The sequence below is a fragment of the Erpetoichthys calabaricus genome, chromosome 4 (assembly GCF_900747795.2).
Source record: "Erpetoichthys calabaricus chromosome 4, fErpCal1.3, whole genome shotgun sequence".
Classification (NCBI taxonomy): Eukaryota; Metazoa; Chordata; class Cladistia; order Polypteriformes; family Polypteridae; genus Erpetoichthys; species Erpetoichthys calabaricus.
The window spans coordinates 305,011,309-305,024,156 of record NC_041397.2 but is presented as its reverse complement, the minus strand read 5'-3'; the positions used below and the strand labels follow the sequence as shown (position 1 = coordinate 305,024,156).

Here is a 12,848-nt window from a genome sequence, read left to right as displayed (position 1 = left end):
CTCCTTGCCGATGTGTGACACGTTGCTCCATCTTGCTGGAAGTAACCTTTCGATAATTCACGATCATCCAGTTGATTCTGACATTGCTTAAATGAATTGGTGACCCAACAGGTTTGCACCATGAAGATGCGCTGCTCAATACTTTACACCATTATCCTGATGAAAAGTCGAGAGACTGAGTGAAGGGGTACAGGTGTTATGCACCAAGAAATTGCAAATGGAGGTTAAACGTTGCAATGGTTGTCCGGCACACACCTCATCGCTCCGCCGTAAGGGCATACTGGCTTGTTTAAAGCGCCATATACTGAGGAGCACATTGCACGTTGCTTCGTTCAGATTGCTTTGTCCTAGCAAGGGTTATTACAGAATATTTTGGGCCTCTTTTGAGTGATTCTCCCTGTGACGAACGGCTTTGACGCCAACTGGATGGAAGCACCAGGTAGAGAGCATTCACAAGGCACTACCTTCCCCAGGACGATAGAGGGCAACCCTCCTGGGTGGTTGTGACACCACAGATTACCGCAGGACACGCTGGGAGACAGAGTTTTCCACAGCCCTGTTGGGTTCTGTGGTGGCAGCCAGGGGGAGCTTTAGAAACCTATTTTGGGTTTCCATCATACCTGGGAGCAGTTCCAGTTAACCCAGATGAGCCACCAGGTGCACTACCAGGTGTAACATAAAAGGAGCCACTTCATTCCATTCATGGAACAGTCGGGAGGAACAGGGACGAAGCTTGACCGTGGAGGAGTGGAGGCAGAAAGAAGACAAGGAACTGTGTATTGGTGCATTGTACTGTGCAGTTGCGAAAAGTGAGGGAAAAACGCTTACCCACTTGTAATTAAATGTGTGCTATGCTGGAACTTGTGTCTGTGCCTGTGTGTGTCAGGGGTTGTGATGGTTAGATCGCCTCTGGGTTCTACAACCTTAAGCAATTGGTTTGTTCAGCAAAAAATCAAGAGGTGAAGTGGTTCAAGTTCCAGCTTGTCTCTAGGCTTACTTTTGTTAAACAATCTTACTTCATTTGTGTACCAAACTCACCCGTTCATGACCATATTGACATTACTGTTGTTTTATCTGCATCTTTCAGGTAAGATCAACAACGATCTGTTCGAACAAATAACCAAAAACACTACAAAACAAATGTGCCCAAAATTACAGAAACCCATTTGAATGTTGCTAAAACAGATGGTTCATGACATCATTTTTTTTCCATTTCTTTCAGATATATTGAAGAGCCTTCCAAAATGTTCAACACCAGTCTGTCCGTGTCAGAGTTTGTTTTGCACTGTGCCATTAAGCCTGAACAAAGAAATACAACAACAGCCCTGCTCATATTGATCTATCTGATATCCTTCATAGGCAACCTGCTGGTTATCCTGATCATCCTGACAAACCACCAGCTGCAGTCACCAATGTATATCTATATCTGCACTCTTGCAATGATAGACTTGGCAAATAGTACAATCCTCATTCCAAAAATGGTATCCATTATTCTTTTTGACTTATTAGCAGTTGCATATACTGCCTGTTTAGTCCAGATGTATCTAATATTAAATGTAGAGTTGATGGAATCCGTTCTGTTGGTGTTAATGGCACTTGACCGATATGTTGCTGTTGTTTTTCCATTAAGGTACCCATCGATTGTTACAAGCAAAGGTGTATGTATTGGTGTTACGATACTGGCAATTAGTGCTTTCCTAATTAATACCTCTTATATTATTTTTACCAATGAGCTTCCTTTCTGCCAGACTAATATTCTGCCATATTGTTTCTGTGATTATCCAACAATGGTTCATATCGCCTGTACGGAGGATCCCAAATACTTGCTTCTTTTGTCAACTATAGTTATCACCCTTGGAGTGGTGCCTTTGCCACTAATTCTGTTTTCTTATTTTATAATTGTTTTGGCTGCACTAAGGATCACATCTGTTGAAGGAAAGAGGAAGGTTTTCAACACCTGCCTTACTCACCTTCTAGTGGTCGGACTGTTTTATATACCACTTATGACATCGTACATATTGCCTGGTGCAGGAGTAAAACTTTCCACCGAAGCATATAATACAATGGTCATTGTTGGAAATGTAGTTCCTCCCATGATGAATCCTATAATCTACAGCTTTAGGAACAAGGAGATAAAGAGCAGCATTTACAAGCTTTTCTCTGGGAAGAAACCATCTCCAAAAATAAATAATCAGTAACTGAAAAGTGGTTGATAATGATATCCATTCAATCATCCTCAAGAGTGCTCATTATTAGCATTCTACATACCGTATATTAGGCCTAATGTGTTTAAATGTTTCATAATTTATCATGCATTTTCATATTAAGAAAACAATATAACATACAAACACCATAAAAAAATGTTTATTCAGTTTAACTTGGAAAATATACTTGATATGATTAACTACTTTAACTGGGTTCATTGAGATCAAAGAAAATATTAGACTGAAATTAATATAACAACCTGAAACGCCAAGGTTTTAATAAGGGAAATTTTATTTTTGGTCTAAACCAATTTTCAACACTGTAAAAAGTTTGTATCAGTAAAACTAATTCAGTGAACTGAACTACTCATTATCAGCATACATATGTTAATTAAATAAAAATGAAAACAACACATTATAATAATAATAATAATAATTCATTACATTTATATAGCGCTTTTCTCAGTACTCAAAGCGCTATCCACACAGGGAGGAACCGGGAAGCGAACCCACAATCTTCCACAGTCTCCTTACTGCAAAGCAGCAGCACTACCACTGCGACATTATAGTCATAAGACTGTTCATTTTTAACCTTTGATAAGAATAACAATGGTGCATATACATTGTTGGTGGCGAAGGAAGGCTTGCTTTTTTGTGATGTTGGGTGTGCCACTTTAACAAAAACAACCCACCATACATCAGTCTCCATAGCCACAAAATTTGTAACGATCCATACCGCACTTCCATGTAAATGATAAAGCAGGAATCACTCAATGTAAGATGTTACATTTTAAAACAACAGGTTGTACTGTACAATAGTATACAATCAATTACATTTATTTGCATAATATTTCATATTTACACAAATAAATGTAAAATAAAATTAATATGAGATTGAATCAAATGCTTACATACAAATTAATTTGACAGTGGTGGCTTAATGCCTCTGTCCATGTTGACCTTTACAGATCTTGTTGTGTTGTATCTTTGTCTATGTGTTCATTTCTTTCTGTTCATAATTGAACATATAGTCTGGTAGAGCAAGCAAGATTTCATCTATAAACAACTTATGAATTTCTCTACATAGATTTATCTTGCTCAACTGGAAGACGCCCACCACCTTTAATTCAGTGGGTAACTGATGTCCTCTACTATCTGAAATGGGAAAAATCTAATTCTCACTCAGAAGATCTGTTCAAAATCTTTTTTAAATATGGCCGGACGTAATCAGTAACATTTTAGAATAATCTTCTATACCAGGGAAAAGGATACTCTTCCTTCCTTACTGCTTCAAAGATTTTCATCGTTGGCTGGCTATCCTCTCTTTCTTTTGAGTTGGGGTTGAATTTTGGTTTTGTTAAGTTTTATTTGATCGTATGGATTGTTATTTGAATTTAATTAAAATAAATGAAAATAAAAAAAAACATGCAAATTTCTTATGTGCACGTGTATGCGTGCATGCAAGTGCCTTTGCCCATGCGTACATGTATATTTTGAAACTGCATAAAGTTTGAGAAAACAAAACTGTGGGAGGTATTTTTTTAAATAAAAAGATCTGTTTGAACCCAGACTGAAGACTGAGTAAGGGGTCTAGAGTTCTGTGACACTCTGTAGACCAGGGGTCTCCAACTTTTTTTCCCCTGAGAGCTACTTTTACAAAATGAAAATGGCCGAGAGCTACTCATGTTTTCTAACGTTTATTCTCATACCTTATTTCAACCCAAACAAACTGAATAAGCTTGTTCTGCCTGAACATTTACAAAATGTTGGTGTTCACAACTCACATTTTGTATTAAAACATCACAAAAATATTTAGTTCACCTGCAAGTGCATTTTGTATGTCTGTATGCATGTTCTGGTGTATCTCACACTATTGAATTAAAACATGAATGCTGTCAAAACAAAACAATGCAATTCCAAATCCACAGATCTGACTTATTCATTTGTCATTTTGTCACATGTCACTGTTTCACTTTATTCACATGTCCAGTTGCATGTGTGATGTGTTTTTGCAGTTAGTCAGATGACTGGCACTGCATGGAGTCAACAAGGGAGGCAGGTGTATGGTGGAGTGGAGCCACTGAGGTTCACTCTTCTGGAGTCATTTAAATGTTCGTCTGTCAGTCTTGTTCTGAACTTTGATTTCATGACATTCATGTCAGACTCACAGAGGTATGTAGACGCAAACAAAGCAGACATTTTCAGAGCTGCTTGGTGAAGATTCCTATAGTTATCTGGCTCTACTAAGCTCCAGAAATGCTGAGAATGTTGTTGAGACTTTAACTGCACATTATTTTGAAGGTTTACTAATATATAATATATAAAATCCGATGTCTGTACGTCTGTCCGTTTTCATGAGAGTACACTTAATGGATTTAGATCTGTATTTTTCTATAATTTGCTTGAACATTCTGGTTGATTTTGCGACCTTTCTCATTTTGCTATGTACCAATGTATTCGCGTGAATCCAAGATCCACGCAGAGGGCCGATGGGAGGGGCCTTCCTCACTCACTCTCCAGCTTCGGGGCGTGGTCCTTAACTCCGCTTAGCTAGCCAACGAGAGAACAATTGAATTCAACTTTGTTTGATATTTAAAATAAAGTGTTACTTAGGTCTTGATGAGTTTGTGTCCGGATATTCTCTTAAGTTTATGCCACATTGAAAAGATAGATTGCAATTCAGATTGTGGATTGTGATTTTGTGTTAAAAGGATCGTGATATGATTTTTTGGAAAGATCACCCACCCCTAATTTGACTAATCAAGTTTTCAAATTTATGTAGGATTCATTAACCCTTTGGCGAGCTACTTGGAAAGGGGTTGCGAGCTACCGGTAGCGAGCGACGTGTTGGAGATCCCTGCCCTAGAGATTAACATTTATTTGTTAAATGTTGTTAATTTGTTAATAGTATTTGCTTAGCAGATGCTTTTAACCAAAGTGGCTTATAAAAGAGGTTAATATAATCGAGTAATATCATTCTGGGGATTGGTTGGGAACAAGTGTTACAGATCAAAGGTACAAAATTGATTTCTACAAGTGGAGAGCTCAATACAAAATATAATCTAGTTACAATTCCCAGATTTACAAAAGCTAACAGCTACTACTTATAAATTCACCAAATAAGAGAATCATCAAACTCTTCATGAGCACATTGAGGGAGTCAAGAGTTTAAAATGCAGGAATGCAACTTATTCCACCATCCAGGAGCTACACATGAAAACAGTCTGGACTGAGATTTAATACCATGCAGTGGCAGCATCAATAGAGGCCATAATTGGTGTAGTTGCCAGGATTTCCTGCTAGTCAGGGACCTGATTATCAAAAGTATTGAAGACACCATGACCCAGACACAAGCTCGACTTGACACTGATGCTGAGTGACTGTTACACCCACAGGATGGGGGAAGAAAACCTGCTAAAAGAGGTGGAAAACCTTCAAGCAGCAGAGTAACCGTGAGTATCGCTCCCCAACAAACTTGCCTGGTCTCTACAGAGGACGTCAGACTGCAGAGACAAAAAAGCAAAGGTTATCGACTAGAAACGTGGAGTGCCGCATAACAATTAGAGAAAAGCACGACCTTGTAGTATTACTAGCAATGGGTTAGATGTTGTGGTATGTACCATTGCTGGATATGGCAAACTGGGTAAAATGAGCCGTTTATTGTCTTTTTTATCTTGTTAACAGTGAAAGAGAAAATAAACCAATTATATAATAAAGAATGTACAAGAAAAACAGGATTTGGAGCCTTTTCCCACCAAAGAAACCTATTCTAATTCTAACAAATTTAAACCTGGGTAGGATTACATCTGGTACCGATTTTATAATGCAAACAGTTAGTATTCCAGGGGCCAAAATTAAACATATAGAACAAATTTTAGAAAAACTGGAAGAAACTGACAGGTTTATGGTTCCCATAGTCCTTAATAATAGAGAGAACCAAGCCTGAAATACCGTGAAACAAGAGATCCAAGCTTTGTATAGATGTGGAAAAATGAACATTTTTAGGGCAGGTATAGTGTTCTAATTGATTAATTTCAATCGTGATTTACCAGATGAAGAAAAGACAGATGTTGGAGTACATCAATTCTCTATATAAGACAAATTATCAGAAGATTCTGAAGTTACATGAAAAAGAATTCAAGATTGAGAGTGATAATATCCATTGAATTACTAAAACCAATACAGTTATTACAACAGTGGTTAGTGTATTCAAACATGTAGTCCCGACTAACAAATTAAGTAGAAATAGTACTGAGGATAAACAAGAACAAGAAGGACTAAAGCTTTAAAGAATAAGAACATTATGAATCTTTCATCATCCTTTCTATTTACTGAATCTCAAATGTCACTTCTATCTAGAGGTTTAACTTTTATTCCAACTCCTCGAAAGAAAGACAAACAGAAGGAACAACTAAAATTGGTTAATGATAATAACATTTATTTGTATAGCACATTTTCATACAAAAATATAGCTCAAAGTGCTTATGTACAAGAATACCATAGAAAACTAAAAATATTAGACTATTCTGAGAATCAAGCAAAATCATTTGTCTCTAAGTCAAAATGGGAACCAAAGGAAAAATATGTCGACACGAAAATTACAGAATTAATTAAAAGGGATCATGCAAGAGAAAAAGAGGAAAGACTTCTGAGAGTGACGGTTGGATTTTTAGTCGCCTCTCTCATTAGTCGACATCTAGTTCTGATGTTTAATTTTGAGAGACGGCCTGTTCTAGTAAGAGTCTGGGTACTGTGATGAACCTTCCACTTTCTGATGATGGATCCAACAGTGCGCAATGGGGCATTAAAACTTCAATATTATTTTGTATCCATTTCCTGCTTTGTGCATTTCAATGACTTTTTTCCTTTAATTTTTGCAGTCATCGTCCAACAAAGACTTTGGCCCTTACAAAGGGGGCTTTTTTATATCCAGACAGATAGAAAGGACTCACAAATATGTACCTAATTCTGTTTAATTGTAACTGTCAAATGACTGCCACCTTCGTGTTGTTTGTGATTAATTTCTCATTTGTGTAAATCTGGAGCTTCCGAAGCACAGAGGTGCAAATACTTATGCAAACACTAACTTTTGAGTTTTTGTTTCACTTAAATAATAATAATACATTTTTTTATATAGCGCCTTTCCCATGCTCAAGATGCTTCACAGAGTCTTAGAAAAAAAAACAGCAGGGTATATGTAACATTGGATACAACAAAAAATGCCTTATATTCACTTTGAAAATGTATTGTTCAGCATGAATTAACATTAAAATATTAAATAGATAAATATGTGTACAAATCTTTTGTCATGCAGAAAATTATGATGACTTTCGGGTGTATTGAATATTTTTGCATGCCACTTTATATGACCCAATACGAAGAAGGAATTCATCGTGAATGTGATCAGACCAAGTACTGACCTGAGATTTTTTGGACAATATCTTTGGATTCTGGGAACATGGAGAGATGGAAGTTTGAAAATTACAAGTTTGAAGAGTTTGGAAATTACATACCTCTCATGAAAACAAAGAGGTTAAACACTGCATACGCAAGGACCAGATCCAGTTCCTCGATACCACAGTTAGTTGGCATCAACAACGAAAAGGTAATTTGTGTATAAAAGTTGATACACACTGTCTGTTACACAGGAGCAGTTATCACCTGACACACAGGTTCAAAAGTATCATTAAATTTCAGTTATTGAGATTCAAAAGGATCTTCACCCATGAGGAAAACTTTCAAGAGAGCACACAGATTCTATTTGAATCTCTGAGTAAAAGAAACTATTGAAGAAGTTTTCTTAGAAAAATGTATAACACCTTCCAGACTCCTAGAACAAAAGTGGTGAATTCTAAATTAACACATTACGTAACAACTTATTCTAAATACTAATTTTCAACAAACAGAACAACAGGGATATCCAAATGGTTATAACACAGCATTGGCAAACAAAAGAAAAAGAAATCTGCAAGATAATTTGGTTAAAGCTAAATTACTGCAAGGTCAAAATAGAAAAGGAATATTTGGTAGAAAAAAATATTAGAAAATAATAAAATTTAAAATAAATGATAGACTCACCTGAGACAATGAAAACTGTGTTTATGCCATTATTTGAAGCAAATACCATATAAAGTATGTAGGAGAAACTAAGAAGCCCCATTGAAGCACCGCTCATATGTTGCAGTGTGAAAGATCGCTTCCTGATTAAATCCGTGACCAGCTCCTTAGTTTTTCTGTCGTTTATTTGAAGGCCATCAAATGCCAGATTCACCATCTTCTCCAGATAGGCCTCATCTCTAACAGTGACAAGATGGCCCATCACCACCATGTTGAGCTGTGTGTGGCCACACAATTAAAGGCATAAAAGGAATACAGCAGGCAGCTCAGAAAACATCCTTGAGAGGCTCCTGTATAGTGGAGAGTTATTGTTGGTGTCAAATCTGGGCGTTGGAGACAAAAGCATCCCAGTCTCACCACCTGCGGTCTGCCTGTGGAGAAATCAAACATCCACTTATGCAGGCGTACTTTTAATTTTAGATCCCTTAGTTTGGAGAACAGTCTGTGGTAAACTATGGTTTTAACACTAGAATCCCTGAAGCCTACGAAAAAAGTTGTAATGCCGGCAACCTCAAATTCCTTTGCACCTCTTCATCATCGTCTTTGTTTTGCAAATGTTTCAATCAGCACAAGCAGAAAGCAGCCTGCTATTCCATTTCCCCCCCACTGACACAACTGAAGTTCTCCCAGCTCAGTTCTCATTATTTGTGGTGTGAGGTGCCTTGAGTTGTATAGGGTGAATAATATATCGTTATTTAGAATCGATACATTTCATGTGTGTTCTGTGTCTACAACAATCTGGGTAAATGTTAAATGACAGGAAATGCCAGGCAAGAAATGTTGAACACGTAACTAAAACAGAAACTCTTGTCAGCTGACTACTCAAAATGGGGAGAACCTGGACTTGAATCCGTAACCTCTTGATTACGAGGCATCTGTTGTTACCTCTTCACCAGCCAAGCATACGTTTCAGCTTTGACTTGAATGATATTTGGGCTTGGGTTTTTACTCATTGACGGCAACATGTAAATTGCACAATCTTTTTCTTTGGTTATATTCTTGAATAAAAGCACACTTGCTTTGTTATACCTTTTGTTAAAGTGTTTATTGGATATTTGGACTTCAGTCTTCACACATTATACACATCAACATTTTTTCATTATTACTATAACATGAAAAAAGTTTCTATGTCTTTAACATTTCTTGCCTCACATTTCCTGTCATCCAACATTTACCCAGATCGTTGTAGTTCAAAATAATGACATATTATGTACCCTATGCAATTCCAGACACCTCACACTCAGATAAACAGACTTGAGCTCTGAGAATTTTGTGTCCAACTTCAGCTGCATCGGTGGGGGATGGAATAGCAGGCTGCTTGCTGTTTGTGCTGATTGACATACAGTGAAAATCGTTTAACACGAAACTGAGGGGACTGAAATATTTTTTCATGTTAAAAGAATTTCGTGTTAAAGGATATTACAAAAAAAAAAAAAAGATGCAGTATATTCAACAAAATTAAGTTTATTAGAATACATTTTATTTACATAGATATGTATATATGCATGTATTTAATAAAAATGGCAGCATTCTGAGATCTCGCTTGTTTGAACCAAACAAGTAAAGCCGTCTCTAAATCCTCGTGCTTGGCCGTTCTCATCCATTTTCGCTCTGGCTCAAACTTACTCCGTTCAAACATTTCCGTAATTTGCTCTCTTTTTTTTTTAATTACTGTATTGTTGATAATGTAGAGATAGCAATATCAAAATCTTTACAGATTTCTGTTTTCGTCTTCTATTTTTGATCAACAGCATTAAGAAGCTCCATCTTCATTTTAATTGAAATAGCAGTTTGCTTTCCCCCTGAGCTCTTTGCCATTGTGCTCATAAAAAAAATTCTTCTAAAATAGAAAAAAAAAACGCGAACCAAACTCACTGATGTTTACTCACACTGCGATGTACTCGTCACTGAATTCCAAAGCTAACTGATGAGAGATGAGATGTTTTTGTGTGGCGTTTGTAGGGGTGGAGGGTGAAAGTAGCTTAGATAAACAAAATTGGCTCGTGTCACAGGCTATTCCGAGGGTATTTCAAAGCCAAGTTTGCCTCCTTTCTATGAAACATGTGAAACCACCTCTCTTTCATTTCACACCCCTCTTAAATCTCGCCTGCGCGGCTGGTGTTTTCCGTATTTTGTTCATTCCCAGAAGGGAAATCTTTTCGTGTTAAGCGATTTTCGTTTCGTGTTAAGAGAAAAAAATGCATGAAAATACATAGTAGTTTGTCGGGTCCGTTGTATTATTTCGTGTTAACCGATATTTCACCTTAAGCGTTTTCACGTTAAACGTATTTCACTGTATATGTATATATGTATATATATGTACATATGTATATGTATATATGTATATATATGTACATATGTAGATATGTATATATATGTAGATATGTAAATATATATGTATATATGTGTCTGTGTATATATATGTGTGTGTGTATGTATGTATGTTTGTATATATGTATGTATATATGTATATGTATGTGTATATATATGTTTATGTGTATATATATATATTTATATATATATATGTGGATGTCTATATGTATATATATATATATATATATGTATATATGTAGATATGTATATATGTATATGTATATATATGTTTGTGTGTGTGTGTGTGTGTGTGTGTATATATATATATATATGACAGCAACACTCATAACAATGACAACACAATTACATTGACAATCATGTTACGTTATTTTTAAAGTGTTTCCTTTTCTTTTTCATAACCTCTTTAACACACTACTTCTCCGCTGCGAAGCGCGGGTATTTTGCTAGTATATATATATATATATATATATATATATATATATATATATATATATATATAAATAACTTTATTTGAATATTCATTTTGTTCAGTGTGAATGCTCAGTTGTTCATTGCTGTCTGATTGCAATCCATTTTCTTTACAACCCCTTTGTGAATTCACCTGCTTTTCTAATTAAATGTCTCTTCTGTTGCGATCACGAGAAGTTTCCTTGGTAATATAAAATATCTCGGAGGTAAAAACTAAAAATATCAAACGTCTGAGAGATTTCCTCAAGGAGGTGAACATGTTTAAATAGTTCAACATTTCAATATTTTAACTAGGTTTAAAAATCTTCAGTTTTCTGCATTGTGTGTGGTTCTACCGTGGATCACATCATGTAGACTTTTTTTTTTTAAACAATTTGGGTCATCAGCCTTCTACAAAGGCAACTGTTCATACTGAGACAGCTTACCTGAACTTATGACAACATTCTGAACCTATGGATCATCTAAGGTTAGTAGAGTATGTTTTATGATTGCTTTCCCTTGCTTTTTCTTCTATTTTCATGTTCTACTTTGAAGTCTCTTCAAAGGGTGTAATGTAGATTTCCTGTCAGACACTATCTATTAATTAAATTATTATTTTTAATTGACACAAGCATTATTAATTTAGTTTAATAAAGCTTTTATGGATGGAGCTGTTACAACATTCCTGGAGCTTACAGACATGGAACAGACAAGTGTGTATAAAAGAACATTTTGAATGAATGATAAAGGAAGATTTTGCTGTTTCACAATTTCTTTTGTGCTGACAGAATAGGCTGCCTGGTAATGGAAAGAGAAGATTCAGGAAACAGAAAAATGGAAGGATAGATAGATGATTGATGATTTTATTTTATTCAACGTACAAACGGTATTACAATAATGGCCACGCGGTGGCTAATTGGACAGAACCGAGCCATACTTGTGATTTTATGCCATGGCTGACAACATCCTACTAGGTGATTCAAGGACTTGTTTGGTGCCATAAAAGGAGTCTAACGAATGGACTCAGCAACCTTATTTTTATAGTGCAATATCTTAATTACGAGCCGTTAAGCAAAATAAGCATGTGCTTAGGGCACCAAGCGAAAGGGGGCACCACATTTTATTTCCGTAGCTGTAATGCTCTTATCTCTTTCACTGTAACACTCGACTTCTATCGGACTTTTTGTAGTTGTTCATATCTGTCATGTTCAGCTTTAATCTGTTCTGTTAAATATGTTCAGTTTGGAATAATGAGGTAGTAAAATTTGAAAGTCTGGTTTAGAAGTGTTCTCAGATATCACGTTTCTTTCCATCTCGTGGCGTAAAAGTCCGAATTCAGTCATGTGTGAACACAACTGACTGGGTCAAGCTAGATTTTTAACTCATTATCTAATTTGTGTAGTAGACCCTTTCATTCTTTATTTTGTTATTTATTTAACAAGTTTTAATCTCTTATTCAACCTTCTGCACCTATTGAGTCTTATTGTCTTGTCAGTTAAGCAATGGAAGGGACAAGGGGCTACCATTGTTGGCTGTGCTTAGGACATCAGTTAGGCTTAATCCGGCCCCGCAATACTTCAGAGACTATGGCAGTATGGCATATGTCAGGTTACATTATCCTTTTTCAGCCCAGAGAGAGGACCCCTTTTTCAATACTTAATACCTTAACATACAGTAACAAGGCCAAAAAAGTATACACTTTATTATTGGAAAATAATATTATTGTGATTTTGATTGGCTTCATCA

The 12,848-nt window shown here is 36.1% G+C and overlaps 1 protein-coding gene across 1 annotated transcript; it reads left to right on the top strand.

Annotated features, from left to right (window-relative positions):
• The first annotated feature begins 1,233 nt into the window (after positions 1-1,233).
• LOC127527691 (olfactory receptor 13G1-like) lies at positions 1,234-2,198 on the top strand. The gene has a single exon (XM_051927270.1). It carries the CDS (start codon positions 1,245-1,247, stop codon positions 2,196-2,198), a length of 954 nt encoding a protein of 317 aa, XP_051783230.1. The 5' UTR covers positions 1,234-1,244.
• The last annotated feature ends 10,650 nt before the right edge of the window (positions 2,199-12,848 follow it).